Here is a 27,572-nt window from a genome sequence, read left to right on the forward strand (position 1 = left end):
TGAAGAATTCCATTTCCAAATAAGTGTAATGTCTCTGTCTTCGGAACAAAAAATCAAAATGTAAGCTTCAATATAAAGAGGGTAGGACAGAATATTTGCAATCAGAGCATCCAAGACATCCAGGACATGGTCACCCTAAGCAAGCACCAGTGCTTTTCAACCCAAAAGGTCCTCAGTGATTTAACCTTTGTCCACCTCTAATAAGGAGCACCTGGGAAACTCCTCCTTCACTGGCCTGGAGAAGGGCAAATGGGGACTCTCAAATCCTCTATCAGCTGCAGTAGCAGCAAGGTCCAATGGGCCCAGAGCCCCATCCTGACTCTCGGTCACTCTCAGGACCTTCCATATGCCTTCCTTTCTGTCCTGTAGGAAGAGGACCTCCATCTGCACCACTACCTCTGCGGGTATTGCTAGGAAGGCTCAAAGAGAACCTCTCGAGAGGGCTGGCTCCCACTCCAGATAATTGCCAGGTAAACACACAGTGTCCCTGTGATGTAATGGGCCTGTGCTGACAGAGCTGAATGCAGGAAATTGCTCACTTTGGGAGGGGCAGGGACTCTCCCAGGCCTTTACGGTCCACTAAGTTGCCTCTGCCAAGGTGAAACGGCTCCCTCGTGACTTGGAAAGTGAACTATCTTCTACCATTTCACAAAGCATTTCACTTACCTGGACTGCGACGTTCCTCTTCTCTCTCCATGAAACCTCTGCAGCAGGGTCGTTTCTGCAAAAAGACTAGGAAAACAGCATGTATTTCAAAAAAGGTGAGAATTCATGTTGAAGGAGGTTGGGGGTTGGGGGAAGGTAGAGAAGAAATTCCTCTGGAGCTACATTAGGGCCTCAGGGTTACACCAGAGAGAACCCTGTGCCAGGGTCCAATACCGGTCATTTCCTGAAATCTCCATCAGCTGAGTGACCTTCAGCAAGTCAGGTCACGACCTTGGCCCTCAGATTTCTCATATATAAAATGAGAAGATAACTGCTAAGTTTGCATTCAGCTCTAAAATTCTGTGATTTCAGAAGAATAGATGGCATGGGGCCTTTGTAATGACTGGGATGGCTCATGATGGGCCCAAGATGATCCATCTTTGTTTCAGATCCAGAAACCCCTTTAGCCGAACATTTGCCACTGGCCAGACTGAGACCTAGACTGGGATTTTCACATAGGCAGCAAAACAAACACATTAAGAGGGGCTGGTCGTTTTTACTTGAAGCTTGGAGGCCCAGAGCAAAAACATACAAATAGGGCTAGGGACACACACACACTCAGCCCAGAATTATTTAATACCAGAAGATCACTATCATGAGCTGCATCAACAACTTGGCATCCCAGTTGGTGCCAACCAAGCCCTCTCGCTTAATTACATGCCTGGAGCACTACAATTTAAAATCCTGGCAACCACATGCTACGCAATTAAAAACGAACTAGTAAACAGGCCTTCCTTGCGCCCCTAATATTTTGTTAGAGTTTGTCCCTGCTGTTCTCCCACTTCCTTAGTAACTTAACGCTTTTCATCAAACAGCCTCAGTCCCCTGATGCCTGAGCCTGTGGATCACTCTCCAGCTTCAGTCAGGAGGCCCATGGTCAAGTGCCACTCAAACCAGTAGCTTTGCTTCCTCTCAGCCTGAGCTTCCAGGTCACTGTGCTTCCACTTTTCCCAGTTGAGGAACACAAGATTCCTGGACTGAGTTGGGGGTGGTGAGTGGATTTTGCATCATCAGTGCCTTTGAAAGTTGAAAGTGAGACTTCGGCATTCAGCCTCGATTAGCCTTCGTTTGTTGATTAGCTCCGCTTTTTCTGCCTTTCCATGTTTATGAATGGAAATCGGTGCCTAAGAGACACTCACTGTCAGCCAGAATCACAGGAAACAGAGAACCAATTCTCTACATCATTCCAAGCAAACATTAGCCCCAGCTCCATGTTCTTATAAGAGCTACTAGCAGGCAGTTCTATGGGTGGCATGAAGATGTCCAGATTTCTTCAGTCTTGCCTTGGTTTTTTTCAAACAAGTCCACCTAAGGGTAGAAACCATGTCTATTTCAGTCTTCACTGTAGACCCTGCATAGTGCCTAGCACAGAGATAGTAGGTTCCAAACAACGTTTACGAAGGAGTGAAGGAATGAATAAATGTCAGAGGAGGACACACAGGAACCCCAGTCTAGAAGGGAGGGAGGGTTGGTACCACATTACACCCAATTCTCTAGCAGCTTGTAAACCCATTCAGAGAGCCAGCCCCCAGTTTATGTTCCAGCTCCTCTTATTGCTGACCCTTGAAAGAGCATTGCCGATAAAAACTTCACCTCTGGAAGAGTCTTCTATCCTTTGTCAGCTATTTCAGACTGAACTTGAAGGAAAAATTAATTTGGCTTCAAGTTTTTCCAACACTCATTTATAACTCCTCACACAAAGCCCAGACATTCATACCATTTTGTCACCCAGATGCCAGCTAACTCTCTCAAAGGTAACCTTCTCTCCACCCCGACCCCAACAACTCCCAGCCCAACTACCTCCTCCCCAGCTCAGGGCTTCCGAGGACCCACAGGAAGAAGCTGCAGGCTGGGAGGTTTCTGTAATGTCCTCCTTACTGGAATGAATCTGCCTCAATTTCACTCGTACACCCCAGAGATTAATGTTATCTTATTAGCAACACAAAATGGGAAAGACTGAGCTGTTTCAGCTTAATCTGCTTAGTTTCCAAGGCTGCAGTGAGTTTCTCCAAGGAATGTGCTTGGCTTTTGTTAGAGAAAGGAAAAAAAAAAGTCCAACGTATTATTTGGCATAAATCTGCCTATGTAATTTAGATTGTGAAAACCCACTGATTAAGTCCTGGTCCTGTCACTTTTTTTTCCTATGGAGTCTACAAATATCATTGTTATTAGGAAATCTCATGCTGTAAAACTCACCATTGCAAATCCCACTTTTATTCTTTCTCTCTCTCTTTCTCTCTCACACACAGTATCTGCTCTTTATTCTCATTAGCACCATCTGGTGGCAACGCAAATTCTCCAGTACTTTTTAAAAAAGTATTGCAGACCCCAAAGAGTACCTGTATATGTATGTGTATTATATCTATTATATTTATCTATCACCTTCAAAAATAAAACCAATAAAAATGTTTAAATTTATTGATTCATTTTAAGATAATTATAATAAACTCATTAAATATTTAACATAATGTATTTTAAAGAAAAATAAATACATTTTCCAAAACAAAAAAAACTCTATGAAAAAAGCATCATTATTTTACATTTTTGCACATCTCTTTAATGTCTGGCCAAATTCTCATCTCTGCTTCTGCATTCAATCTGTTTCAATATCTCGTTTTGTTGATACATAAAGAGAATCTGGGCTCACACAGACATGTAGTTAGAAAAGGGAGGACTATTTTAATAGCTTTTTCGGACAGTTGTGGGCATTCTTCTTTGATAACATATTGAAACTCGACAGTTATAGTTTCTTAAAGTTTAGTTGGAATGTGGAATCTGAAATCATATCCATGAACTTTTCATTCTATGTTATATGAAAATCCATTGGTCTATCCTGGACTTTGAATGGATTTTTTAATGCATAATATTGTAACTTCATTCTTGTCATATGGAAAATATTAGTTCACAGGGTTATGCAAAACTCCCAAATGTTGACACATTTCATTATATGACACCAAAAAATCACATTCATTAATACCACTACCAATCTCATCAGAAAAGTCTTTTAAGTATCAGGAAGCTGTCAAGCTCATGACAGACTCAAGTTTTCCAAAATTCTAATTTTCAATTGAAAGCTCGAATTTATCATTGAGAACAAATACTGCCAGTTGTTTTCACTCCATTCATTTTCGAGAAAATATCTGCCAAATACTGAAGCCCGAATAGCCCTAGTTGGCTTGACAATCATTCTTTCGAGTGAAAATGGTGTTCTATGAAAAAAAAAAGCAGCTAGCTGAGCTAGCAACTCAATCACATACGTGCTTTTCCTCAAGACAACCCTGTACTTCCACAGACGGCAGAAGCGCTTTGTGCACACTTCACATTTCATCACACAGAATGTTGGAAAGGTGTACTCATGAGTGAAGATGTAATTAAATTAGTAATGTTTGCTCTTTCATTAAGGACGTTCTTAAGTGAAACTGGCATCTCCCTTCTGTGAGCATATGGTGCTGAAGAACACAAGGGCTACCATCCAGCTTGGTGTCACTGCCACGACCTGTGCTAAGGTCCCAGGAGTTTTGCCCACCATAGTTTCTGTGCCACTGGTGCACATACTGACATGGTGGAAAAGGCAAACAATGGCTTAATACTATTGGGAAAATAGTTTCCAAAAATGGTTGGTTTTCAATGTGGGTGTATGGACCACGTTTTGGAAACAGTTGCTCTACTGGGACAAACCCTCCATGTGGGAGGAAGGAGGGAGGGACTGCTATATTCTGACATTAATATCATTTGCTCAGAGATGGAGCCAAGAAAAAGATCCCCTGTGCCCAGAACCGTCTCCTAAGCCTCTCCCCCGAAATGTTACTTTCCATGGTATATACCCTTTTCTGATTCCCCACAGACACATTTCTTTTCCTCACCCCAGGGTGGACTAAGTTGCACAGGTGGAATCCAGCTGGAAGCACCCACTCCACCTCCACCTATGCTAAAACTTTTCTGTTTCTCTCCCAGTTATCACCCAACCCTAACCCTTGTAATAAAGAAAAGGCTCCAAGAACAAAGTACCCTGTGAGGTGAGGAACTCAAGATAAGCAATCCGGCAAAGGATAAAAATCCCCTCTACATGGGCTGCTCCCAATACTTGGAAACCCCATTACCATCACCACCCAGTGACTATTTCCATCTTACTCATCTTTCAGGTCTCAACTTAGATATCATTTCCCACCTCTCTCTATATATATATGTATATAGTCATGTGTCAATTAATGACGGGGATATGTTCTGAGAAATGTGTTAGATGATTTTATCGCTGTGCGAACATCATAGAGTGTACTTACACAACCCCAGATGGTACAGCCTACTACACGCCTAGGCTACGTGGTACTGATCTTACAGGACCACTGTCGTATATGCGGTCTGATGTTGTTGACTGAAACGTCATTATGTGGCACATGACTGTAGTCTCATAGTGCCTTAATTGTTGCCTTACCTGATTTTTCCCACCAGATGGTAAACTCCAAAAAGAGAGTAGTCATTTTCTGTTTGGTTCACTCTGGCGCGGGGCGGGGGGCAAGGGGAGGCTGTTAAAACACAGAGGGGATGTGTTTACACATTCTTTTTTTAAGTAGATTCCTCTGGGTGGTACATCCCTCTCCATTCACCACAGTCCCCCACTGTATCTTATTGTCATAAGAATGCACCACTGGATGACCTGCCTGGCCCCAAACAGAATTGGAATTTGCCAGTCACACTGCACCCCAGACCAGAGTAGGCCCTCAGTAAGAATTTACCCCAGGGATGATTCTTTCCTTGTCAGGCTGGGTAAAGCACAGAACAAGATAGGAGTCAGTATTTCTTTAGCAGGCCACCCCTCACTAGCCATGGCCCTCAGGACTGCCTTTAGCTGCAGGAGTTCCATTGTGCTTGGTAAACAGCTTCAGTGATCCCAGCATATTTGGTCTCACCAAGGAGACTGCAACCTTCTAGAGAGAGGAATCCAGTCTCTCTTCCTTTCTTTTCTTTCCTTCTTTTTCTTGCACAACTCTCTCTTGCCTCCCCCCACCTCGAATTTGACCACTTAATTTGTCAACCACTTAATTAGGTTATGGTCAGCTTAGACACCTGGGTAGGATACAGTCTGCTCATAAAGAAGATAATGCTCTCTCAAGCAGGAGGCCTCTTTCCTGGAAGATCAAGTCTTACAGGGAACAGGGAAGTGTACAGTATTAAGGGTGGGGAAGGGCTGCGGGCAGGGAAATTATGGGGGAGTTTGGGAAGGTCGGCTGGGACCAGATCATGCTGGCCCTCAAGGCCATACAGAAGAATGAGGATCTTCTCCTACAGACATTGCGGTATAACATGACCAGACCTGTGATCTATAAGCATATTTCCTACTTATCACAAAGAAGTCTCCAGTGCCTGTCATTGAGAGGAGGGGCAGGGTAGAGCTGCAGACACCCACCCTTCACCACCACCCTACTCCCTGTGCCAAAACATGTTCTCCAACTTGAGCTGGTCGGACTAGATGGGGTGGGGACCGGAGGGCTCAGAGCATTAGCACATCAGTCCCAGCCTTGAACGAAGCACATTCCGTAGTCAAGTTAACAGGGTGTGGTGTACTAGGCCCAGCCCCGTTCCCTTCGTGGAGGGGCATGTACCTGCGCAAGATCACGCTGCACACCCGCCCAGGACCTGTGTCTAGGAGACATCCATAGCACCTCCTCTGTTCACGCATCCTCACTAGGTGCTGCCTGCATTCTGCAGGTGACTCAGCATTCCAGCACCATCTCTCAATCGGGAGGAAGTGATGAGGAAAGGGGTGAGGAGGAGATTCCATTAAGACAGGGGAGCTGGACCTAGCCCCAACCCCAACTCTACTTTCCAAGAACAGGGCTTCTGGAGTCCCCTGCTGTGTTGCTGGCGGCAGGGGGCGGCCTCGAAGCAAGTGGCCTGGGTGTCTGGAACATGGGCAGAGGAACCTGGTATCATGGGAAAGCACTCCCAAACTACTGTATTCACCATGGTTTTGCTGAAAGTAAAAGTAACACATATTCACTGTAAAAAAAAAAAGTCAAAAATTCTAAAAGAAGATTTTTAGATCATCTACTATACCTCTCCATAAAAAAAAAAAAACTGACTTATTTTCCATCTTTTTCGTATGCCTATCAAGGTGTAGATTTTTTTTTAAAGATGGAAAGAAAAGAAAATATATTTTCTGTATATAATTGAGATCAAGTTGTTTCTGAAGTTATTTGTATCCTGCCTTTTAACTTATGAACATTTCTCTATTTCCTTAATTATTCTTGAACAATCTCATCTTAATGGCTACATAGCATCACGTATGGTTTTATCATAAGACCAGAGATAGGAAACTAGTGTGAGGTATCACAGGGGTCACTTTCAAAATAGGAAGAGACAGAACTGTGCTGTGTGATATGAGAGGGCACCAGCTCTTGCCTTTGTGCCCCTCCATCCCTGAGGACTCAGCTCAGGTGTTACCCCCTCCATGAGGTCAGTGAAAGCCCCGCTCAGGCTAATGCCAGCCCACATTGGTCCCCTAGCACCATCATCGCACTGACCACATTGTATTCAACCAATTTCTTTACATTTCAGTCTCTCCCACCAGACCATAAGGTCTTTGACAACTGTCTTTGTCTGAGCAAGCTGTGACTCTCCAGTGTTCAGCTGGTACTTGGCATATAGAAGATATGCACTAAATTCCGTGCAAAGAAGCAAAGTTTAAGAAACCCCCTGTTGTCAGGCATTTAGACCATTTCTAATCAGTAAAGAGAACCTTCATGCTCTCATTTTCTCAGATTCTATGTTGAGCGAGGAAGAGGGTGGAGGATGGAGAGGAGGTAGACCAAAAAAATCTTGTTTGGGTCATTTGTATGGAGTCACTTGAACCCTCCTGCAAGTAATGTTGGGATGGCTTGTAAATAAATCTTTGCATCTGACTCATGATACAAGCACAGATGCTAGAATCAGACAAACCCCCAGCTCCACTCTTTGATAGTTGCGTGGCCTTGAGTATGTCACTTGACTCTCATCCTCATTTTCCTCAATATAAAAATGGAGATAATAAGGGGATCTACACTTATGGATGTTGAGATGTAAATGAGATAATGCAGGTCAAGTCTTAGAGCAATGCTTGACATACTGCAGCTAGTTTTTATTACTAAACGTTATTTCTGGGCCCATGCTATAGAATTAAAGCTGCATGGCCCAACTGCTTTCCAGAGACACGGGCCAATTTATATAAACGCATACAGCATATGGCACCTTTCATGGCATGCTCTCCAGCAAGAAGCTTGGTCAGTTTGCCATCTTTGCCCAATCTGCTTACAAAGGTTATGTGGGCCCTGGTCAAACCCACCTTGAAGTTCAGCAAAAGGCCATCTTTCTCCTCATAGTCTAAGCATCCAGCACAGACCTCACAGTCCCCCCCTCCCCAGGAGGAAGGGGCTAGGAGGTGCAGAGTGACATGAAAGCTCATGGCATTCAAGCATGAGGTGTCCATATAGAAATTAAGATGCCATTTTTCCACATGCAGCTGAATGATGAAATAAGGGACTAAAGTGGCAAAAAAAAAAAACGGCCCCAAACAAGATTTTTTCTGTCTGCTTTCACTCTTATCCCTACCCAATACATAATCATGGAAAGTGAGAGCACAAAGGCTGCTTTGTGATCAGCTTGTCCCAGAAGAGGCCCAGAGAGGTCAAATGGCTTGCCCAAGGTCACAGAGCTGACAAGCGGCATTAAGAGTATCAAGACCACAAGGAATCCATGACTCACAACCGGAAAACCTCGTCTACAAGCTACAACTCCAGTTGTGATTGTCCTCTTAGCCCCATTCTCAACTTCACCAGGAACGTCAGGGTGGATAGTGATAGGAGTGGGAGACAGCACATGCTTGCTAGGGGCCCTGAACGCCAAAATCCATGACTGTGCGAAAGTCAGTGGTGAGAAGAGACGAATCACGTGGGCAGGTGCTGTTCAGCACCACGCTTCAGAAGGGCCCTTGTAGTCCAGTGGGGGCTCCAGGACCTCCAGGGGGGCTCCTCACCCAGCTCCTCTTTCCTGCACCATAACTGTCTCTCTCTCTAGTTATTTTTTTCCTACATATGGAAATTCCCCAGAAACAGCCAGTTACTTGGACATCTTGTTTAAAGAAAAAGAAAAGAAAGGAAAGGACAAGTTTACAAAGCACCACGGCAAACCAGAAGTCATTGTTATAAGTTTTATTCAAGTCTGTGTGTGCTCTGGTGGTGAGACCAGGCTGAGATCAGCATTACACTGTAATACGAGAAGAGGTTTAACCATTGAACCAAGCCCGCTTGGCACCCCTCGTTAACAATTTACAGTACCTTGGAAAAAAAAAAAGCCAAAGAAAAGGACGTGATAGAAGTTTCCTTCAGGACTTTTCTATTTTTAAATATTGTTGACAAATTACAATAACTTAAATCCCAAAGCAAAATGGGAATTCAAGGACACAGGGTCAGGACACATGGACAAGACACTGGAACAGGGAAGGCCCAGGGAAGAAAACTAGTAGCTAATCACAGAGGAACAAAATGGACATGTCTGAACTTTTGCTTCAGCCAGAATCAAAGGCTCTAATGGGGAGGAAAATTCCAAAGAAAGCTTTTCCGCGAACTAAGGAAAAACCATCTCAACCCCTTTCCTTAATCCTCTAGAAGATATAGATACAGTCTTAGACTAAATCTGTGTGAGCACGTGAGCGTGTGTGTAGGATGGGCAATGAGGAAAATTAGAGGAGAAAGTTGACAAGCTCATCATCTCTCTTCTTTGCTACAACTGGGTACCAAGGGCATGTGGCTTGATAGGACAAAAAGGCAAAAGCCTGCTTTCAAGTTCCCAAGGAGGAGCTACAATAAGGCTTCCAAACTCAAGAGACCAGGAGGGACGTGGGTTGAATCTGTGGCAAAGAGCCATAATGGGGCAACTGTGGGCTGGAAACAGGAGAGAGGCCCACAGGCCCCCAGGCCCTCAGTGGTCCTAGGAGAAGAGCTACAGAATTGACACATTCAACCCCTGTGCAGAACAAATCCCTGAAAAACTGTGGAGAGGAAATGGTGGAGGAGAAAGCAACCAGGAACAGAGAGGAAGTCGACTGAGCTTTAGGGAGGTTGCAAGTCCCGCTGGGTATGCCCAGTCATGAAGGCAGATGACAGGTTAGCCACAGGACACACTCCTCCTTGGACAAAGAGCCATCTCAAAGCCTAGGTGGACCTACGCTAGCCCGATTTTATCCCAGGGCTTCTAAACAGTGGCCTAATATGTGCCCAGAAGAAAATGAGAGACTGCATTGCAGTCAAGTAGATCAGCAATGTCACTTCCTAGCCGTGTGATCTTGGGCATGTTACATAACCATCTGAGCCTCAGTTTCCCCATCTTTAGATGGAGGTAATACCCCCCCAACCCCAGGATTATTGTGAGTTAAAAAAAGAATACAAACCTCTAGGATAGCACCTCCCACACAGAAGAAGTGCCATGGTTTCTCATAATTTATTATTAGTCCCCATCCCCAGGCCAGGATAAACCCATGCCTCATTCTGACAGTGATGAAGAAAAGAGCCACAGCCAGCATGGCTTCTGGAACTGGAGGATGAGGCAAATGATGAGTAAAGACGACAGAGAATAGTAAATGTAGCGAAAAGGCTCCCGGGGGAGGTGACGTGCTGGCTGACATTACAAAGGTGACTGGGGCAGGCACAGTGCTTGGGGCTGCCGCCCTCGGCATGCAAGGGAGTGAAATGCCTCCGTCCACTTCAGTCCTTTCTGAAATCTGGAGAGAGAATGATTTATTCACTTCTCTGGAAATTCAAAGATGTCCCAAAGAGGATGAAGATGAGAACCTAAAGGATCCTCTTCAATGTAATCACTTTCCTTTCCGCTGAAACAGACACCCCTCTAAGTGGCCTCAGGGTTTCAAAGAAGCCGAATGGAACCTGGAGAACATCAAAGAAAAGTCAGCCCCCCCACCCCGCTACAGGTCCAAGTCTGCAAACTGTCCCCCGGCTTCACTGCTGTAAGTCAGCACGTCCCTGTTTAAATGCAAACACTCCCAGAGAGCTCCCACCTCACTCAGGACTGGAGGGGAAGGGCAACCAGAAAAGACCTAAAACCCACTTTGCCATTCTGCCTAAGCACCACAAATGCATCACAAATGCAGCTGAGGGGCAGGGAGGGTAGAGACCTGGGGCAGGTGAAGGAGGCACTCACCAAGGACGCAAAATTTAAGGGGACACCGAAAATCGCAGGAATCAAGAGAAACCATATTTCAATGCAGCATTTTAAAATATTTAAATTAATGAAAAACACCACGATGAACACAGTATCAAAATTTTAAATAAAGGCAGGATCCATCAAAGCAGGCAGGTGTCTGGGTGTGAAGGATTTCAGGAATGTGGGCAACATATTACTTCTGAAACTCCGCCTTGGACTTCAGCAAGTACAGAGCAGGTAACACCATATCCATGGGGCCATCACGCCCCAAGACCCCTCTTCATAAACCAACCTGACCTCTGGGGGCAGAATTCCCGGATGCCCATCCCACACATCCCAGTAGAAAAGATCCATCTCTAAACCTCTGGAATTGTACTCCCACTGTCCCATCCGGAGTAGCTATCTAGTTGCCAGGTCCACGCCCACCAAGCAAACTAGTAAAACTAGGCTGTGGGTGTTGGCAGGGGGGGTGGGTCAGACCAGCCAGGAGGCAAGACGGGTGAGGGAAAAGGTGAGTCTGTTTCCAAGAGAAACAAAGAGAGGCGTGGAAAAGCTCCTGGCTCTTATCCAGCTAGGCCCCGAGGCTCTTCTCTACTTCTAGCTGCAGTCATGAGCTAAAGACCCAAAGCGAGTCCACAGGCAGGGGATGTAGGGAACCACAGGTGGTAAGGATCAGGAAGGACCAGTCCTTCTGGCTCCAGATTAAGAAGTGAGCCCAACCTTCGGAAGAACAAATGCGAGGGCTCCAAGGGAAGCCTAGGAAGGCCAGGGTGCTTCCAGAGCCCAAGACTGGAAATGGGCAAAGGAGGGGGTGGGGCCCGTCAATGTCTCATCAGGATGAACAAAAATAGTCAAGAGTTTGAAAAGAAGTCAATGGAGGCCCACCTGGCCTGCACAGCCAACCAGAAGCCAAGGCTCCCCCTTCTGCCTCTCGCCCTCCAACATCAGTGATAGCAAGTGACCAGGCAAGGAGGCCAGGAAGGGGCCAGGGACCGAGGAGGACTCCTGGAAGCAGCAGTGGGTTTTCCTTTCTGATGTGGATTTTTATTAATTTGAATTCCTGATCTAAGAAAACAATGATTTGTCTGAAAGAAGAGAGGCATTGCCAATGTGTTCCTAACAGTAACTGTAGCTTGACAGGGAATTATCCTCAGGCCTGAAGCCAAGGCCTGCAGCGGGTGGTCTGGTAGCTTGAACCAAATGAAACTGCCGACATTCGACTGGTTTTGACCTACAGCCACACACATACAAACACACAGCATTTTCCACAAAGGGCAACAATCGAGCAAGGTGAGGCTCATCAGTGCTGGACCTGGGGCTCCGGGACCACCCATTTAAAGTCAGAAGGGCTTCATGCTTCAGGGAGGGAAGGCAGCCTCCTTCTCAGGTCACGGCTGGGCCCAGAGGTCCAGAGGGGGGAAGAGACATGTGTGACTTCATACAACTCGTATGAGGGCAGCTCAGATCACCAGATTCCTGCCACCCCTGCCACCACGTTCACCTATGATCACAGTGTGCTGCAGGTGGCTCTCACCTCTGACCCAGGTCTACAGTCTCTGGCAGAGCCCTCAAGAGAAGTCTGGCATCTGCTTCTTACCCTAAATCCCTCAATAGGCAAGAGTGTTTCTGACCTGCCTGATGGGGCGGGGCCCTCACACACTTGAGTCCGAGGCACAGGTCTAACTAAACCCATGAGGAAAATCCACAGAGGAGCCTGCCAGATGGACATCTCAACGCTGAAGTGTACCACTCAGCATCCAGTCTTCAGCAACCGCTTCTCTGTGCTTTGTTAAAAGCGACCTTGGAGAGTTGGGAATGTTCAGGAGGTGTCTCCCTCCTCGTGGGGGAGGGATGTGTGAGGGGGCCTCTCACGTGGGGACTGTGGAGCAAGAGTGTTGACAACGTCAGGCCTAGATGCTCTTGGGGTGTCTCATCATGTCCCTGAGCAACCACGGTCTGAGGGAAAAGGTGCCTTGTAAGGAACCTTACACCATGACACATGTCCCAAGGGCCAGCAGACCCTTTCCCAAAGATTCTTCCAGGAATTGGCCTGATTCCAGTCTCTAAACAAGTCAGATCCTGGGAATGACTCCATGAAATCAGACCCCAAACTGTCATTCTGACATCGCCCATTTCCTCCTCTATAAGACACTAATGGTGGGGATGATAGGCCTGACAAGTTAAGTGGGGGAATTAGGAAGGATGCGTTTAAACACCAGGTGCTACATAAACGAAGCAGAAGAGCATGTGCCTGACGATGGTCCCCATTAGTCATGCTAAGCCAACTCCAAATCACTCCTCTTCCAGAAGCCAAAGGAAAAAACAGTAGCTGAGTCCCCTAGAGGCAGAGATGGTGAGCACCACACAGCCAGCTTCAGCAATTTGTCCTTGTCGCTGGCAGAAAGCCACGGGCTTCACTGACCTGCTCTGATATGTACCCTCAATGCCCTTTCAGGGAAGGAGGTTATGGTCGCTTTTACAGGAAGGAAATCTGAGAGGGGGTAAGAGACAAGCCTGAGGTCAGACAGCAAAAGCAGAAGAGGGAACACAGCCAACCCGTTCAGGTCTCAGAGCCTGGTGCCCGATTCAGCAATCAGGCTAAGTAGCTTTTCCACTTCTCCTTACTTGAATCTTCATCTTTAAGCATTTCCCCTTCTCTACTAGCAAGTATATCTAATGCAGAAGGAAAATTATGTAATTTTGTAAAGGTCAGGAGGAAAGGTTAGGTTATTCTGGGTTGTCCAAATCCAAGATATCTTCCTCCTCCTCCTCATCATCATCATTACTACCAGACCCTCGGGACACAAAAGGATGAGAAGCTAAGAGCATTCACCAAAGCCTCTTAGAAATAACATAGGAGGATAACTGGGACATCAACTCTGCCTCTTGCAGGGACCTGGATCCCCAAGGGGGGTAACTGGAGGATAATTGTGTTTAGAGTCAGTGGGAGGAGCCGAAGGATCCAAGGAGAAGAGGCAGAGAACAGCATGTTTCCCATCACCATCTTCCACGCAGTGAGCACCTGCGAAGAGCAGAAGGAAAGTGTCTTTGAGGAAAGGGAAGAGGGGAGGCCAGCTACTACCACTGCAGAGGCTTGATCCGCAGCTTCAAGGCTGCTCCTGACCATGATCACAGAGGCACGGGAACCTGAGTGGACAGAAAGCAACACAAACCTGTTACTAGATGGAGCCTTATCCCACCCCAGCCTTGCCCCACAGAGAGAGTGTGGCGGGCAGAGCCCCATCAGAGACCAGGTTTGGAGGAGCTAAGAGATGGTAACTACTCCATCTTCGTGGAAACTCACAGAAGCATCCAGAATAACCCTGCCTCTGCCTCTTGCAGGTACAATTCTCTTCACAGAGACCTAGCCTTCCCTTGTCTTTCTGCCAGATGGAGGAGTAAGAATTGGGTTCAGCTTCTCACTCAATGACAAGTGGCTGTCATACAGTTTACACTACATCAGTTACACTACCACTTCCAAGACAGATGGCTGCAACCTAATCAAGTGACAAAAAGTAGAAAATGAGCAAAGGAAAAATCCCTGCCTCACACCACAGAGCACTGTCCAGAGCCAGCACAGTTTGCATCATGCTGTAGGCTGCACTCCACCAGAGGGCCATAGAGCGGAGCCAAGGCTTTACACCTGTGTTGGTGGCTTAGGGACTGCGGCCATGGAGAGTCCAGGGGAAGAGCGAAGAACAGACCATTTGTGTCCCTCTCCCCATCAAGAATGAAGAGGAGTCACTTGGTTGGCTGGAACCGCTGACAGGATTCACATTTTTTTCCCTCCAACCTGAGGAGTGGGGGATGGGGGCAAAAAATCACCTCTTACATATTGGCTTCACAGAACCAAGAGGAGAGAGTCAAGATGCAGTTACAAAACCCTGGGCAACAGAACCACTAGTGCCTTCCCCCAAGACTAGGTGGGGTCCTTGAACCAAAGTGCCAGTAGGCTCATAAAACAAGGAACAATTTGAAAACCAAGGTCACCCTTTTTTCATCCCCAGGGTGGGACTTCTGTCACAGTTAGAGCAGTGACCAAATCCCTCACTTGTGTCAGCTTCCCTGCTCTCCCCATTCTGGCATCCAGGCAGCAAACACAGGGAACCTGCAGGTTGGCCTCCAACATCTCCAGAGAATATTCCACGATAAAAGACAGTGGAGCAACACTGAGAGTCTGGAAGGGAGAGGAGCGTGACCTAAGGACTCTGCTCCCAACCAAGCTGTTCTTCCCACCCAAAGACAACTGTGCACACCCAACCCAGGAGGCCTCAGAGTAAGCGGAATAGTAAAGATACATATGAGAAAGCTCCAGAAGAAGATCTACATTCAAGTTAAGGAAACATATTCCAGAAGAGGTGGGGTTGGCCTCTGTTGTCCTTCCTCCCAGCTCATGGTCCAGAGCCCAGCACTAGGGGCTATCTGTGCACAGAGACAAGAGGCTGTGGTCAGCTGCCAGCACCTGGGACTTGAAGGTCACTGTAAATCAGTAACTCACTCAGCACCTTACAAACATCATTGCCTCACCATATCCACTTATGGAAGGGACCACTAAATGGCTCTGTTTTACTTCAAGGGCATCCCAGAATGGACGGCCTGGCTGAGAAGGAATCCCTACAGTTCCACCTCCCGGTGTCCAGGACTATAGTGGTGCAGGCTATAGTGCTGCAGTGTAGAGACATCTCCCAACCAAACACATAACCCAAAGTCCACTAATTCCAGGGACTGGAGGAAAGATCAGTGAAGGGTATAACACACAAACATCAGACAACAGAAGAGACAAGCACAGGGACTTTGTCTCTGGCTTCCGAACGGGCACCAGTGAGTGAGTCTCCCAAGAAACTGTTCCTGGGATGAGCATGTGTTTGTATCAGAACCTGGTCTGACCATGGTCGACCCTAGATAGGAGATGGGTGATGTCAACACGTTTCTGCCCTTCTTTGAGTGTTTCCAAAAGGAACAAGGATAAACAGACCCTGTTACCCTCCTTACTCCAACTTGACTATATTTCTCCTAACTCCCTCCCCTCCCCAAGTTCTCACTAAGGCAGGTCCCCCTACCTCTGGTAGGCTCAAATAAGTAAGTAGGGCACCTGGAAGGGCAGGGAGGGAGTGCCAGCTCCATCAATTCCTATGCCCCACACTGGGGCACTATGCCTTCAGCCCTCCGGCTGGCACATAAGGGCTTAGGACACAGAAAAGCTCACATCTCACACCAACAAGAGTCTGATTCATGGGTGTTGGGGAAGAATGTGGAAGAGGAGTAAAATCAATCACAGAACATCCACTCCTGGTGTTTGGGAAAGCTGAACTCAGCACTAACAGAGGGACCCAGGACAGGCTCCGGGCACACCCAGGGGGCTGAGGAGAGGGAGCAGCAGACAGATTTGGCTGAGTGACTCTGCAGGGTCACCCTAAAGGCGAGGAAGACTGTGGAGGATGGGGACATGCACGCACCCCTCCCTCCCCTACAAAGCCAGAGCTGATGGCCACAGTCCCTCCAGTGGACTTGGGTAGAAAGGCCCTGCAGGGCAAGAGACTCTCTGAAGTGGCCCTGTTTCCATCCCTTCCAACTTCAAAGTGCATTATCAGTGCAAGAAGTAGGGCTGGATCCCAGGGGGTCCAACTCTGAGAGAGGGCTGTGCCAGCCAGCTCCCCCAGCTCCTCCTGCTTCCCCCTGGCCCACCCCTGACCCTTTCATGCTAAGACCAGAACTCTTGCTGGATCTCATAAGGAGCAGGCCTGTGTGTGTTCAGTTCAGCTCTGCACAGCGGCACAGTGCTGTCCTGACTCTGGCCCTCTGCGTCCAGGTCCAGAAGTGTCCGCTCGGCTGGGGGCACCGGCCCCGCCTGGAACGGGAGCAGGGCTGGAAGTCCAGGCCGCTCCTCCACAGTGCTGCTGCTGCTAGCAAGGCAGGAGTCCAGGTTGCTCGGCGTCTCCGTGCTGGAGCTGTTGGCCGGGGAGGCGCTACGGGCATGGCTGGGGGACACAAACCACCAAGGGTCCAGCCGTTGCCGGTTGGCAGAAGGACGTGGCCGAGGCAGAAACTCCAGGGTCTTGGGTCTCTCCAAGGTAGAGTCCTGTTGTGTGTTCCAGCGCCTTGGAGTTGGGGGAAAGACCACATTGGGGTCAGGCAGACGGGGGAATTCACCTGGGTCTCGGCTGGGGCTGGGGGTTTTCAACATTCCTGGTCAAAGAGACAAAGGGAGAGGCATCAGATGATGGCATGTTTCTGGGCCAGATATACTCTGCTCCCTCCCTACCTTGCCATATCCCCTATTCACTTGGGAGAATATGGATGACAAATATTTAATGAGCAGGTACTATGTGCCATGCGGTGTGTTGGGAGGCACTGGGGATACACACAATGTGAACTAGAAGGTACCTGTATCTGATGATGATAATGGGACATATGGGGGTCACGTCTGTAATGAAATAACTTAAGGCAGATGTTGGCAAACAAGACCCATAGGCCAGCCACCTTTGTTTGTAAATAAAGTTTTATTGGAAAACAGCCACAGCCATTGTCTGCTCTCCCCCTAAGTCATCAGAGTTGAGTACTGTAGTTACAACGGTAATGACCCACAAAGTCTAAAATATTTACCATCTGGCCCTTTACCAAAAAAAGTCTGCTGATACCTGACTTAAGGAAATGTCTGTTGATTCGCGATTCATCCATTTAATAACCATGTGACGGGAACAGAGCTAGGTATCAGAAATCTAAAGATGAGTAATATAGAGGACTCTATTTCCAAAGAGATCACCTATTTGAGTATAACAAAAAATTTAAAGATGGGAGGGCAAGCTGAATGGTAAAATACAATTGTCATTCACAGTCAAATCTTGTTGAAAGGGTATTGCCATCCCCTCTTCTCCTACTGGATTAGAGACGGTTTCTAACTGAGACCTAGGTCTTCTAGGAAGCAAAGGACAGTGGTGGGAAAGACCTAGGATGAGAGTGTGTGTGCCCACCTATCGCAGGTGTCAGAAGGAGAAGGTAGGCAGACGCACAGGCAGAGCAATCTACCTGGACACATCTCCAGATCTGAAGTGTCAGGCATGAGCAAGGCAGGAGTGGTGAAGGGCGTGATGCCCAGGCGGAAGCTTGCCTTATGAGTGTCTGTACTAACACTGTAACGAGAGGCTAGAGCCCAGCTACATGGCAGAAAATACCCTTCCTATGTCAGTGTAGGATTCCTTCTGGTAAGTTTGGTTTCCTCTTCAGGGAACAAACAGAGCTAGACTCCTGCCGTTCCTGTACCCTGAAAGCACTGCACCATGCACTCCAAGACCCAAGGCCTGAACACCCCACAGAAGTCCCAGGTATGATTCTTCCTGGAACCTGCTTGTCTTCTTTAACTCCTCAGGGAAGAACCCTTAAGGCACAGGACAGAAAGAAATTGGCCACTTCCTCTACCCCAGATGAGAATGTGTTGACTGGCTAAGTCAGAAGGGGAATGGAGTCCACTCCAACATCTCTGCTCCTGGGGAAGGCACAAAGGCAGGAAAGAGAAAAGAGGAGGAGGACAGGACTCACCTGCTCCAGGGCTGGGGCTCAACCCATTGCTGGAGGGGCTCCTGCTGCCTACGACAGCCGCTGGCTTGAGGGCCCCATCAGAAGGAGTCCTCCGGTGACTACCGGGCTGCGACGGGGCCGTAAGGGTGACATGGGTGGGAGTCAGGGATTGGTTGGGGTCTCGCTTGAAGCGCTCCACTCGGACATTGACCAAGGGGTTGTGTGTGCAGGGAGTCAGGGGCGGGGCTTCAACCGGGCTGATGGGCATCTCATACACCACAATCTCATCGCTGTCTGAACGCAGCAGGGAACGGGTGGAGTTGCACTCAGAGATGGAGGAGAGAGAGAGCAGTGTTAGGGAGGCAGAGGGGTCTCCTAGCAACAGCATGGGCTCTTCCTTCTTGAAGAGCTTCCGGGATGGGGGGCTGGTGCTCCGACGAGGACGGCTGGCCCTCTGAAAAAGACCCTCACGCCTCTTCTTCTCTTCCCGGGCTGGTGGCTCAGGCTCCTCCGGGGGAAGCGGCTGGCACTTGCCAGCTTCCAGAAGGTCAAACCCTAGGCCTGTGGCTGCGAGAACAGCCCCGCAGCCAAGCAAAGCCACCTCACAGCGGCGGTGGTGGGTACCACCCCGCTTGAGGCTGTTAGTTGGTGTCAGCTGGGGGGTACTGGTGGCTGAGTTGACTGGAGTGAGTTCCTCGTGGACTCCATCACTGCAGGGGCCATCACCATCCTCTCCACGAGGGAATGGGATACAGAGGTAGGACTGGTTGGGTGAATGCTGTAGACGACTCTCTCCACTTCTTGGGCCTTCACTGTCCTCATCCTCTGCGAAGATGAGGGGAATGGCAGGGAAACAGGAAATGGAAATTAAGCAGCAAGAATAAGAATCTGGTCCTTCCCCTCAAGCCCAGTCCCCCTGGCTTAGCATTATGGATGCAGAGGTCAAAGACTATAGGGGTGGGACAAGGAATTGGGCATTGAATCAATAGGGCTTTACCCCTCCACACTCAACTGTGGCCAAAATGGAGAAATCACTCTCCACTCCAGAGCCTGTTTTCCTGTTTTCAGAAAAGAGGATCTGCTAATTGGCTACTCCTTTCACACGGAGCCTCAACACAAGACATGCAGTGTGAGTTTCCTAGAACATTGGATAGAACAGAAACATCTCTAATTTTTCCACCTTAAAATTGGAAGGGACCTTGGATTTCTAAAATGTTACTCTAGAGACTTGTTTTAAGACTAATCTCCTATAAAGCATTAGAATCCCCAACATGGGTGAAGGCCCATCTACTCTACAGACTGACCTACTATGACCTTGGAAATCTACAGAGATAAGAGTACTAACTGAGAGAGAGCCTGAAGAAGACCTTACCCATCCAGTAATCACAGACAACACTGAGAAGCTTCCTTAGAGGAAGACTGTGGTGTCTTCTACCACCATCTCCTGTTTTGCGGACTCCCCATGTTAAAATCTGAGGAAATGGAGCCAGAAAAGGGAAGTGCCTGATTCAAGGCTTCATCCTTCTGCACTGCCCTAAGGAGACTATAACTGGCCCCTTAGGATAGGAAGCCAAGGGCAGGCTCTATGGCAGCAAAAGTGATCAGGGAAGATTCAATAAAATGGGAGAAGAGCAAACTAAGGGGGAATAAGGTGGAGGACCAGGAGCTGAGTAAAAGGAGAAAACCCCCATGAAGTAACACTAGGGGTCTTCAAACAGTCCTAGAAGCTCAGCCAAGAAGTCCCTGAGGGAGAGTGTCAAGACAAGGGCAATGCTTACCCATCTCCATAAGGCTGGTGAACCCTGGCAGGGCTGGGCTACTCCTTGGGCCCTTCCCCAGGTTGGGGGCACTGGACGACCACTGCTTGTATCCATCTACCAGGGATTTGAGGCTGAATAGAGGAAATGAGGAAACGGTTAGAACTGGTTACTTATCCTTATGCTACTCTCAGCTCCATGGGCCTTTGGAAATGTCTCTCCTATCTGCTTAATTACACCAAAGCCCAAAAGCCTTGGGATACAGGCCAAACATTACTGAACCCACCTGCTTCATTAACAAAAGTGCACATGCTCTAGGGAAAGAAAAGCAGTGGCATGGCCCATCCCCTTCACATGATGCTCTGGAGCGGTAGAAAGATCTAGTGGGCAGGCTGGCAAGAAGACAGAAAGAGTAAGGACTGCCCAGCACTGGCCAGGGTCTTACCTGAGGCAATCAACCCAGAGACACTGAATACAACACACAGGTGACCTCAAAAATACTGCAATGCGAAGACTTGCAATGCAAGGCAAGCATTGGACAGACGAGCTAGCAGAGATGGGCCAAGCTACTCCACTCACCCCATTTATTAATTTCTCCTTCCAAGCTTATGGCATGCTTAGGCAACTTTCGAAGCCATCTACTTTTCAAACACAAAAATCAACCAACAAAACTGCACCAACCCAGTGCACTTTGGGCCAGACCTATGTGGCTAGTACACAATGCTCTAGTCGAGCCCTCGGTTTGTCTGGGAATGGAGAGAAAAACGACAGCAGCTCACTTTCAAACCCCTGTAATCAGCTCACAGTGACAAGCCAGTACTCTGAGGATATAGACTGGGGACCCCAACAACCCGCTTATAGGATGGGGGAATCAGAGACGCAGAGGCACTGATCTTTTCTCTGAAGGACAGTAAGAGGGAAGACTGAGGAATCTGTGAGTTCTGGTTGCCTTGGAGCTATCAGATTTATAACCAGAAGTGGCTCTTATTTTAGGGCTAGAAAGAGCCGTTCAACTAAAGCCCACTCTTCCCAGAGTCCCAACCACTCTTGAGGGAGAAGGACCAACTTCTTCCCTGACCTCAGATCTCTGTTTCAAGTGCTATCAGAAACACCAATGAATTAAAATACATTCCAGCCACCATTGGTTTCAACCAAAATACAGAGCCAGAGATAGGCAAGGTGCTAAACCCTGGAACTTCCAAGTGATAATCTTATAACCTCACCTCTAACTCTGGATCCAAGGAAATCCAGATCAGCAAAGTCAAAGCAAGTGCTAAAGATCAAAGGACGAATAGCCATGTCCTATCTCCCTAAACCTAAGGGTGCCAGGAGAATGCCAAAAACAGGAGCGGCCAGAGAAGTGAGGAGGCAAAGCCAGACCAACACAGGACTCTTCCCAAGGTGCACAACAGTATGGCTTTAAAAAAAAAGTCAGCACAGCCCAGGCAATGATGAGGCGTGGTTCTACGGGGTGCGCTGTGAGAACAAGGACGTGGAAGGGCGACTATTACCAGTACATGTGATGAAGGGTGAGGAGTAGACTCACCCCAAGTGGAAATGTGGAGATTCTGAAGGGGTACTGAAACCATTAGCTTTCTCACGTCTCTGAGGGGATCTTCAACAAATAAAGAGAATCAACAGGTAAGCAACAGCCGTACATCCTCTTAGCCTCTCCCATGTGAGAACCTTCCAGGCTGGACTCTAGCTATGTCCCAGCTGCCCTTCCCTTGATCAGTCAGCAAAGCCCACATCATGAAGGAATCTGAACACGATGGCCCTGCGTGAGCTGCCACAGGCCCAGGACCTCCCAATCTGTGGGACAAAGGACCCTTTGCAGCCACAGCCTAACTGCAAAGGGCCTGAGAATCCATAGATACCTGAGCTGTCTACAGACAAGTGCATGTTTCCTAGAGATATGCACAATTTTTTCAAAAAGATGGAGATTCAAATTCACTGAACATTACTGAATTCAATATAGCTTTTTGTGATTACGTATTTTCTTCAATCAACAGGGACTAAAATTAGAAATATTATCATATAGAGGCTCTCAAAAATTTCTAAGATTAAAGAGGTCTTTATTCAAGACTGGAAGGAATATACGTTATTTCTTCAATAGGAATTGAGAATCATGAAAAATTGTCACATATTTTGAACTGATTCAAAAGTTTCGAGGGCAAATCTACATAAGGAGGACAAAAATTCCAAAGTTAATATTTTGTAATGCAAAATAAAGTCAATTTAGTAGCAAGACAAAAAAAAATACCTTTAAATGAAGCAGAACCATAGAAACTATTGGGACCCACAGCCAACCTGGTAAATCCTATTTGGAGTCACACTAATGTCAGAAATATCAAGGGATTCATGGTGACCGAGTTTCTCAGCCCCAGCTCAACCCGATGCTAGCTCAGGGCTCAGACGACAAACTGAGCACCTCTTGCTTCTATAGAGCTTAGTACAGCAGAGCAATCTGCCATCCTCAGAGGATCCAACCACTGAATTCTTCCATAGCTTAGACAGTCTGCCCTACACATCTAAATTTTCTATTCCAAGGTATCTAGTGATTTCCAAAGCCTGGTTTCAAAGAGTCAAGCCTTTGTGACCCAATCAGTTATTTTCACCTCCAGCTCAGATCTGATATGGGGAAAAAGATTTCGGACATGAAATCTTAGTATTCGGAGAAATACCAAGGCCAGTTATAGGTTCAGGGCACCTATAAGGTTAATATTCAACCTTAGAAGCTCTTTGAAAAGCCACTAATAAAGGTGAAGGGTGTTACTGCCTGTCCTCACACTTGGAAAAGGAAAAAAACATGGTTCCAGATTCTAACACCAAGAGTAAGAAGTGTAAACCATCACTTTCACTCTTCAGGGATGAGACAGAACTGCACGAGAGGCATGCAAGAATCCTCATAGTAAATACTGACATATGCTTACTCTGCGCCAGCTAACCTGCTATGCGCTTCCACAGAGGAACTTATTTAATCCTCACGTCAACTCCACGACATAGGTACGGATATGAGCCCCAATTTATAGATGAGAAAACATAAGGTCCCACAGCGAGGAATGGTGGAGCCAGGCTTCACACCCACGCAGTCTGGGGTCAGCATCCAAGCTCATCACTGTTATACTACAAGTGACTAGCCTATGAAGGACCAGGGCTCAGGAGAATTTGGCCCCTAGACCACAAGACCACAGCGAGAACAGATGCACATCCACGGCACCAAGGCGTGCCTTGTGCTTTGCCCAGAGGGGGCGCTCACAGACATCAGTATGGGAATGGGGCGGGACCTGAAAGAAGTTCTGGTGGCCCTGGATTTACACCCAACTGCAGTACAGGTATGGATTATTCTGCCTGCCCCTGCCTCAGGAGGAGCCTGGAGTGAAGAGTCCCGTGAGGCCTGCTCCTCCATCTCTTTCCTCTGAGGAGGCGTTTTCAGGGGAGAAGCCAGGTTTAAGCAGACACACAGCAGAACTCTACATTTGCTTAATGTGTGGGCTACTTACTGCTCTGAAGAGGATGCCCCCAGGGACCAGCAAGCTATAACCCGTGGGCTCAATCCTGCCCATCACTTGTTTTCATAAAGTTTTACCGGAACGCAGCTGTGCTCATTCATTTACACATCGCCCATGGTCTGTGGCTGCTTATGCACTACCACAGTAAGTCGAGCACTGACGACCCAGACCACAGGGCCCATAAAGCCTAAAATATTTACTATCTGGCCCCCTATGGAAAAAGTATGCCGATCCCTGTCCTAGGAGGTTCCAGGGAACAAGGAGATTGGGAAACTCTGTTATAAAGATCAAGAAACTTGCAATTTCTCAGAAAGCAGTGAAACACACAACAAAGAAAAAGGTATTATGTATCCTAGTGTTAAACGGTGCCCCCATCTTTGCGTGAGAAAGAATTTGCCGTCATCTGGCTCTTACCCTTCGTCTCCGGAGGCAAGGTCCCTCTGACCCAGTGTGCCCGGCCCCCACGTCCGTCCCTTCTTCTTGGGGGCCCTTTTCTCCTCCTCCTCTCCCTCCTCCTTTGGAATGACAGAGTTCCGGCCCCAGGTTTTGCTGCTTTCACCTGGTGTCACTGTGAATGACAGAGGTTGGATGGGATCTGGAAAAGAGACAGACAGGTCCCCCCAAAACTAGCCTCTCCCCCACAAGACACACACACACACACACACACACACACACACACACACACACACACACTTGGAACTGCAGGGAAGAAATCAGACCTCTTCAAAAACTCTGTGATAGAGTGGAGCCTTCCAGGAAAGCAATGGAGTTCTCAGCCAACAATCGTTTAGCACTCCCAAAGTACCAAATGCGGAAAAACTTCCTATAGTTTCTTAACTGCAACGTAAGCTGGAGCTCAGGCCAGCTGGACATCAGAGTTCGAAACAGATCTGACTCAAGGAACTTGTTTCGTTGGGTGGAATTCAACTGGGGGTGGCGGGGCGGGGGAGGAGGGAGGTAGAAGGAGGGAGAGAAAAAAGACAAGGGGCAAGGAAGATGTGGAAGTACACAAGTTTTGGTAAGAAAATGCTGGAAAGGAAGAAAATGAGGATTTCAAGATCATGGAGAAGGAAGTCAGGAGTGGGAGAGGGGGAGGGAACGGGCCGAGAGAAATACAATAGGTGAGAGAGGAGGAACATTCTTCTGACACCGATACCTTTGAGCAAAGATTGAAACCCAAATGTATCAGACATTAGCCTATATTGTAAATGAGTTAAGAGAGCCAGTTACCAAAAACAGGGAGCTCTGAGGACTGAGGCAAAATACTGAGCACAGGGAAAGGGGACTCCACTGATTTGATTTGATTTTTCAAGGAAAGCCAGAATCCAGTTTTTTTTTAATGAAATCTCTCTATCCTCAAATTAGGAAAACTAATTTATTCCTACACACATATACATATGTGTATATGTATGTGTATGTATATGTGTACATATAAAATTCTTTCAAGAAACACTGCCATAAAAATAAAATGAGTCCACAAAATCATTCCATTTGCAATAACATGGATGGACCTTGAGAGAATTATGTTAAGTGAAATACGCCAGTGAGAGAAGGATAATCTGTGTATGACTCCACTCATATGAGGAATTTAAAATTATGGACTAAGAACAGTTTAGTGGATACCAGGGGAAAGGTGGGGTGGGGGGTGGGCACAAAGGGTGAAGTGGTGCACCTACAACATGACTGACAAACATTAATGTACAATTGAAATTTCACAAGATTGTAACCTATCAATAACTCAATAAAAAAAAAAAAAAGAACACGAGCTGAGCTCACCAAAAAGAAAAATAAATAAAATAAAAATAAATAAATAAAATGAGTCCAGGGGCCAGCCCCGTGGCCGAGTGGTTAAGTTTGCGTACTCCGCTTTAATGGCCCAGGGTTTCGCTGGTTCAGATCCTGGGCACGGACCTACACAACGCACATCAAGCCATGCTGAGGCGGTGTCCCACATAGCAGAGCCAATAAGGACCTACAACTAGAATATACAATTACGCACTGGGGAGCTTTGGAGAGAAGAAGAAGAAAACAAGATTGGCAATAGATGTTAGCTCAGGTGTCAATCTTTAAAATTAGTCCAGATCTGGCTTATCATAAGTATTTGCTAAGTTTTCTTAGGACCTACGCTTTGAAAAAGCCCTTCCTTGGGAAGCATGGACAAAAGAAAAACAATGATGCCCCAATATGGCAGAAAGACACAAGGTCCCCAGGCCAGGGTACCAACCTGAATCTACATCACACACCAGCTCCCAAATCCGTACATCACTAAAGATCCCATCAATACCCACAGTTATTGATAGGTTACAATCTTGTGAAATTTCAATTGTACATTAATGTTTGTCAGTCATGTTGTAGGGGTATATGACTAGGAGTAAAAGGGGGAGGAGGGAGTCGTAAAGCTAATGGTGAGAGACAAGGGGCAGGGCTAAGGGTTTGCGTACATATGTGCATGTATATACACATTGTCGAGGAGAGTGGCAGAAGTTATGGATGGAGCAAGCCTGGACCAATCGGTGGCTGGACAGAGCAGGGGACAGGTGCCCGTGTGTGTTCTGGCCCCTAATTTGGGAAACAGTCTCACACTGGATGGCTCGAAGACGAGGAATGATGGTGGGGCTTGCAGGAGGACTGGAGCGGCTGCTGATAAGACTCTTCCTCTTATCCATGGTGGGGGAGGCCTGGACCGTGAACTTGTGCTGGAAATCTGCTTGGGCAAAGACAAACACATGCGTGTGCATCAGAATTTTCCCAGAATCAAATTCCTATAAGAAAACTGACACTTCCTGGCAGGCTCGAGGGACAGGCCCCTATTTCCTGAGAAGCCTCTGTTCACCTGGTAAATGTTCTCTTTCGGAATCATCTTTTTCCCAAAAGATGGCAGGATGGCAAGATGAACATATGAAAAGAAGGAAAATTCATTATCTGGGCGAATGTCACTAGATAGTTTTCATACAGCTTCTATATAATGTATATAGGCGTGGCAACAACACAGAATAGTTTTTTTAGATCATGATGTTTGTTGATTATTCTAGGCAATCTAACTTAAAATTCTCTGTTTCATATTTTCTATTAGTACACACCCCCCTTTTCTCAGAGACCTAAGCAAGGAGACTGATGCTTCTCATTAAGTGTAGGCAGAGCAGGGTAACAAGAAATATCCTTGGTGGGAACTGAGGGAAGTGAGGGAGATGGAGCTAATGGTCCAAATCGTGATGTTTTCCAAAGGCAGTTCAGGCATAGCATAAAGAATGCAAAACTTACAGCTCTGAATTTCTGAGTTTCAGTCTCCTCATCTATTAAAGAGGTTTAATAAACAGCTGCATGCTGTACCTGGGTCTCCCCACTCAACTGTGATCTCTCTGAAGGTGGGCACTAACGCTTTTATATGGGCTTCCCCAGTATGCAGCAATACGCTGACACATGCTAGATGCTCGAGAAGTGCCTAAATGCCCCCCAAAAAGAAAAAAAATGTGCCATGAGACCAGTAAATACATCCCAGGAACACACTCACTGAATTCCACTAAATGATTCTCTTGCCTGTACTTAAGCCACCATCCTAGTGCTTAAAACCATCCGCTACTGCTCCATTTATGTCTCTTCCCTTGTCCCTTACACTTCCCATAAAACGTGCTTCCTGAGGTCTTATAGACTCAGAATACAACGAACAACTTTTTTATCTACATACACACACACTTGAGCACTCACCTTCCTCCCTGGGTACATTACACCCCAAAAAGATTCTAATTCTTTACTTCCACATTTCTTTGCATCTTCCCAAGGCCGTATATATACCACAAATGTACCCTTATTCAGCCGATGTGTTTCTGAAAGGTTATGTGTAAATCAAATTCTCATACGTTAATCCTAATCTCAACTGTACTCACGGAACTAA

At 47.1% G+C, this 27,572-nt stretch overlaps 1 protein-coding gene across 4 annotated transcripts in view; it reads right to left on the reverse strand.

Moving 5' to 3' along the window:
* Positions 1–8,873: 8,873 nt before the first annotated feature.
* Positions 8,874–27,572, reverse strand: part of MAP3K9 (mitogen-activated protein kinase kinase kinase 9) — a 76,844-nt gene continuing 58,145 nt past the window's right edge. The window contains exons 7-12 of one of the 4 annotated variants that reach the window (XM_014735679.3): positions 26,262–26,384; positions 24,095–24,248; positions 21,715–21,783; positions 20,190–20,302; positions 18,433–19,236; positions 8,874–17,082 (exon numbers count right to left, since the gene is read on the reverse strand). In XM_014735679.3, the coding sequence (XP_014591165.2) occupies positions 16,598–17,082; positions 18,433–19,236; positions 20,190–20,302; positions 21,715–21,783; positions 24,095–24,248; positions 26,262–26,384 (1,748 nt within the window). In that variant the 3' untranslated portion in view covers positions 8,874–16,597. Of the gene's footprint in view, positions 17,083–18,432; positions 19,237–20,189; positions 20,303–21,714; positions 21,784–24,094; positions 24,276–26,261; positions 26,385–27,572 lie in introns of all 4 variants that reach the window. The other 3 variants (XM_014735678.3, XM_070249943.1, XM_070249942.1) reach the window with 3 other exon arrangements.

This window comes from Equus caballus, chromosome 24, assembly GCF_041296265.1.
Source record: "Equus caballus isolate H_3958 breed thoroughbred chromosome 24, TB-T2T, whole genome shotgun sequence".
Lineage (NCBI taxonomy): Eukaryota > Metazoa > Chordata > Mammalia > Perissodactyla > Equidae > Equus > Equus caballus.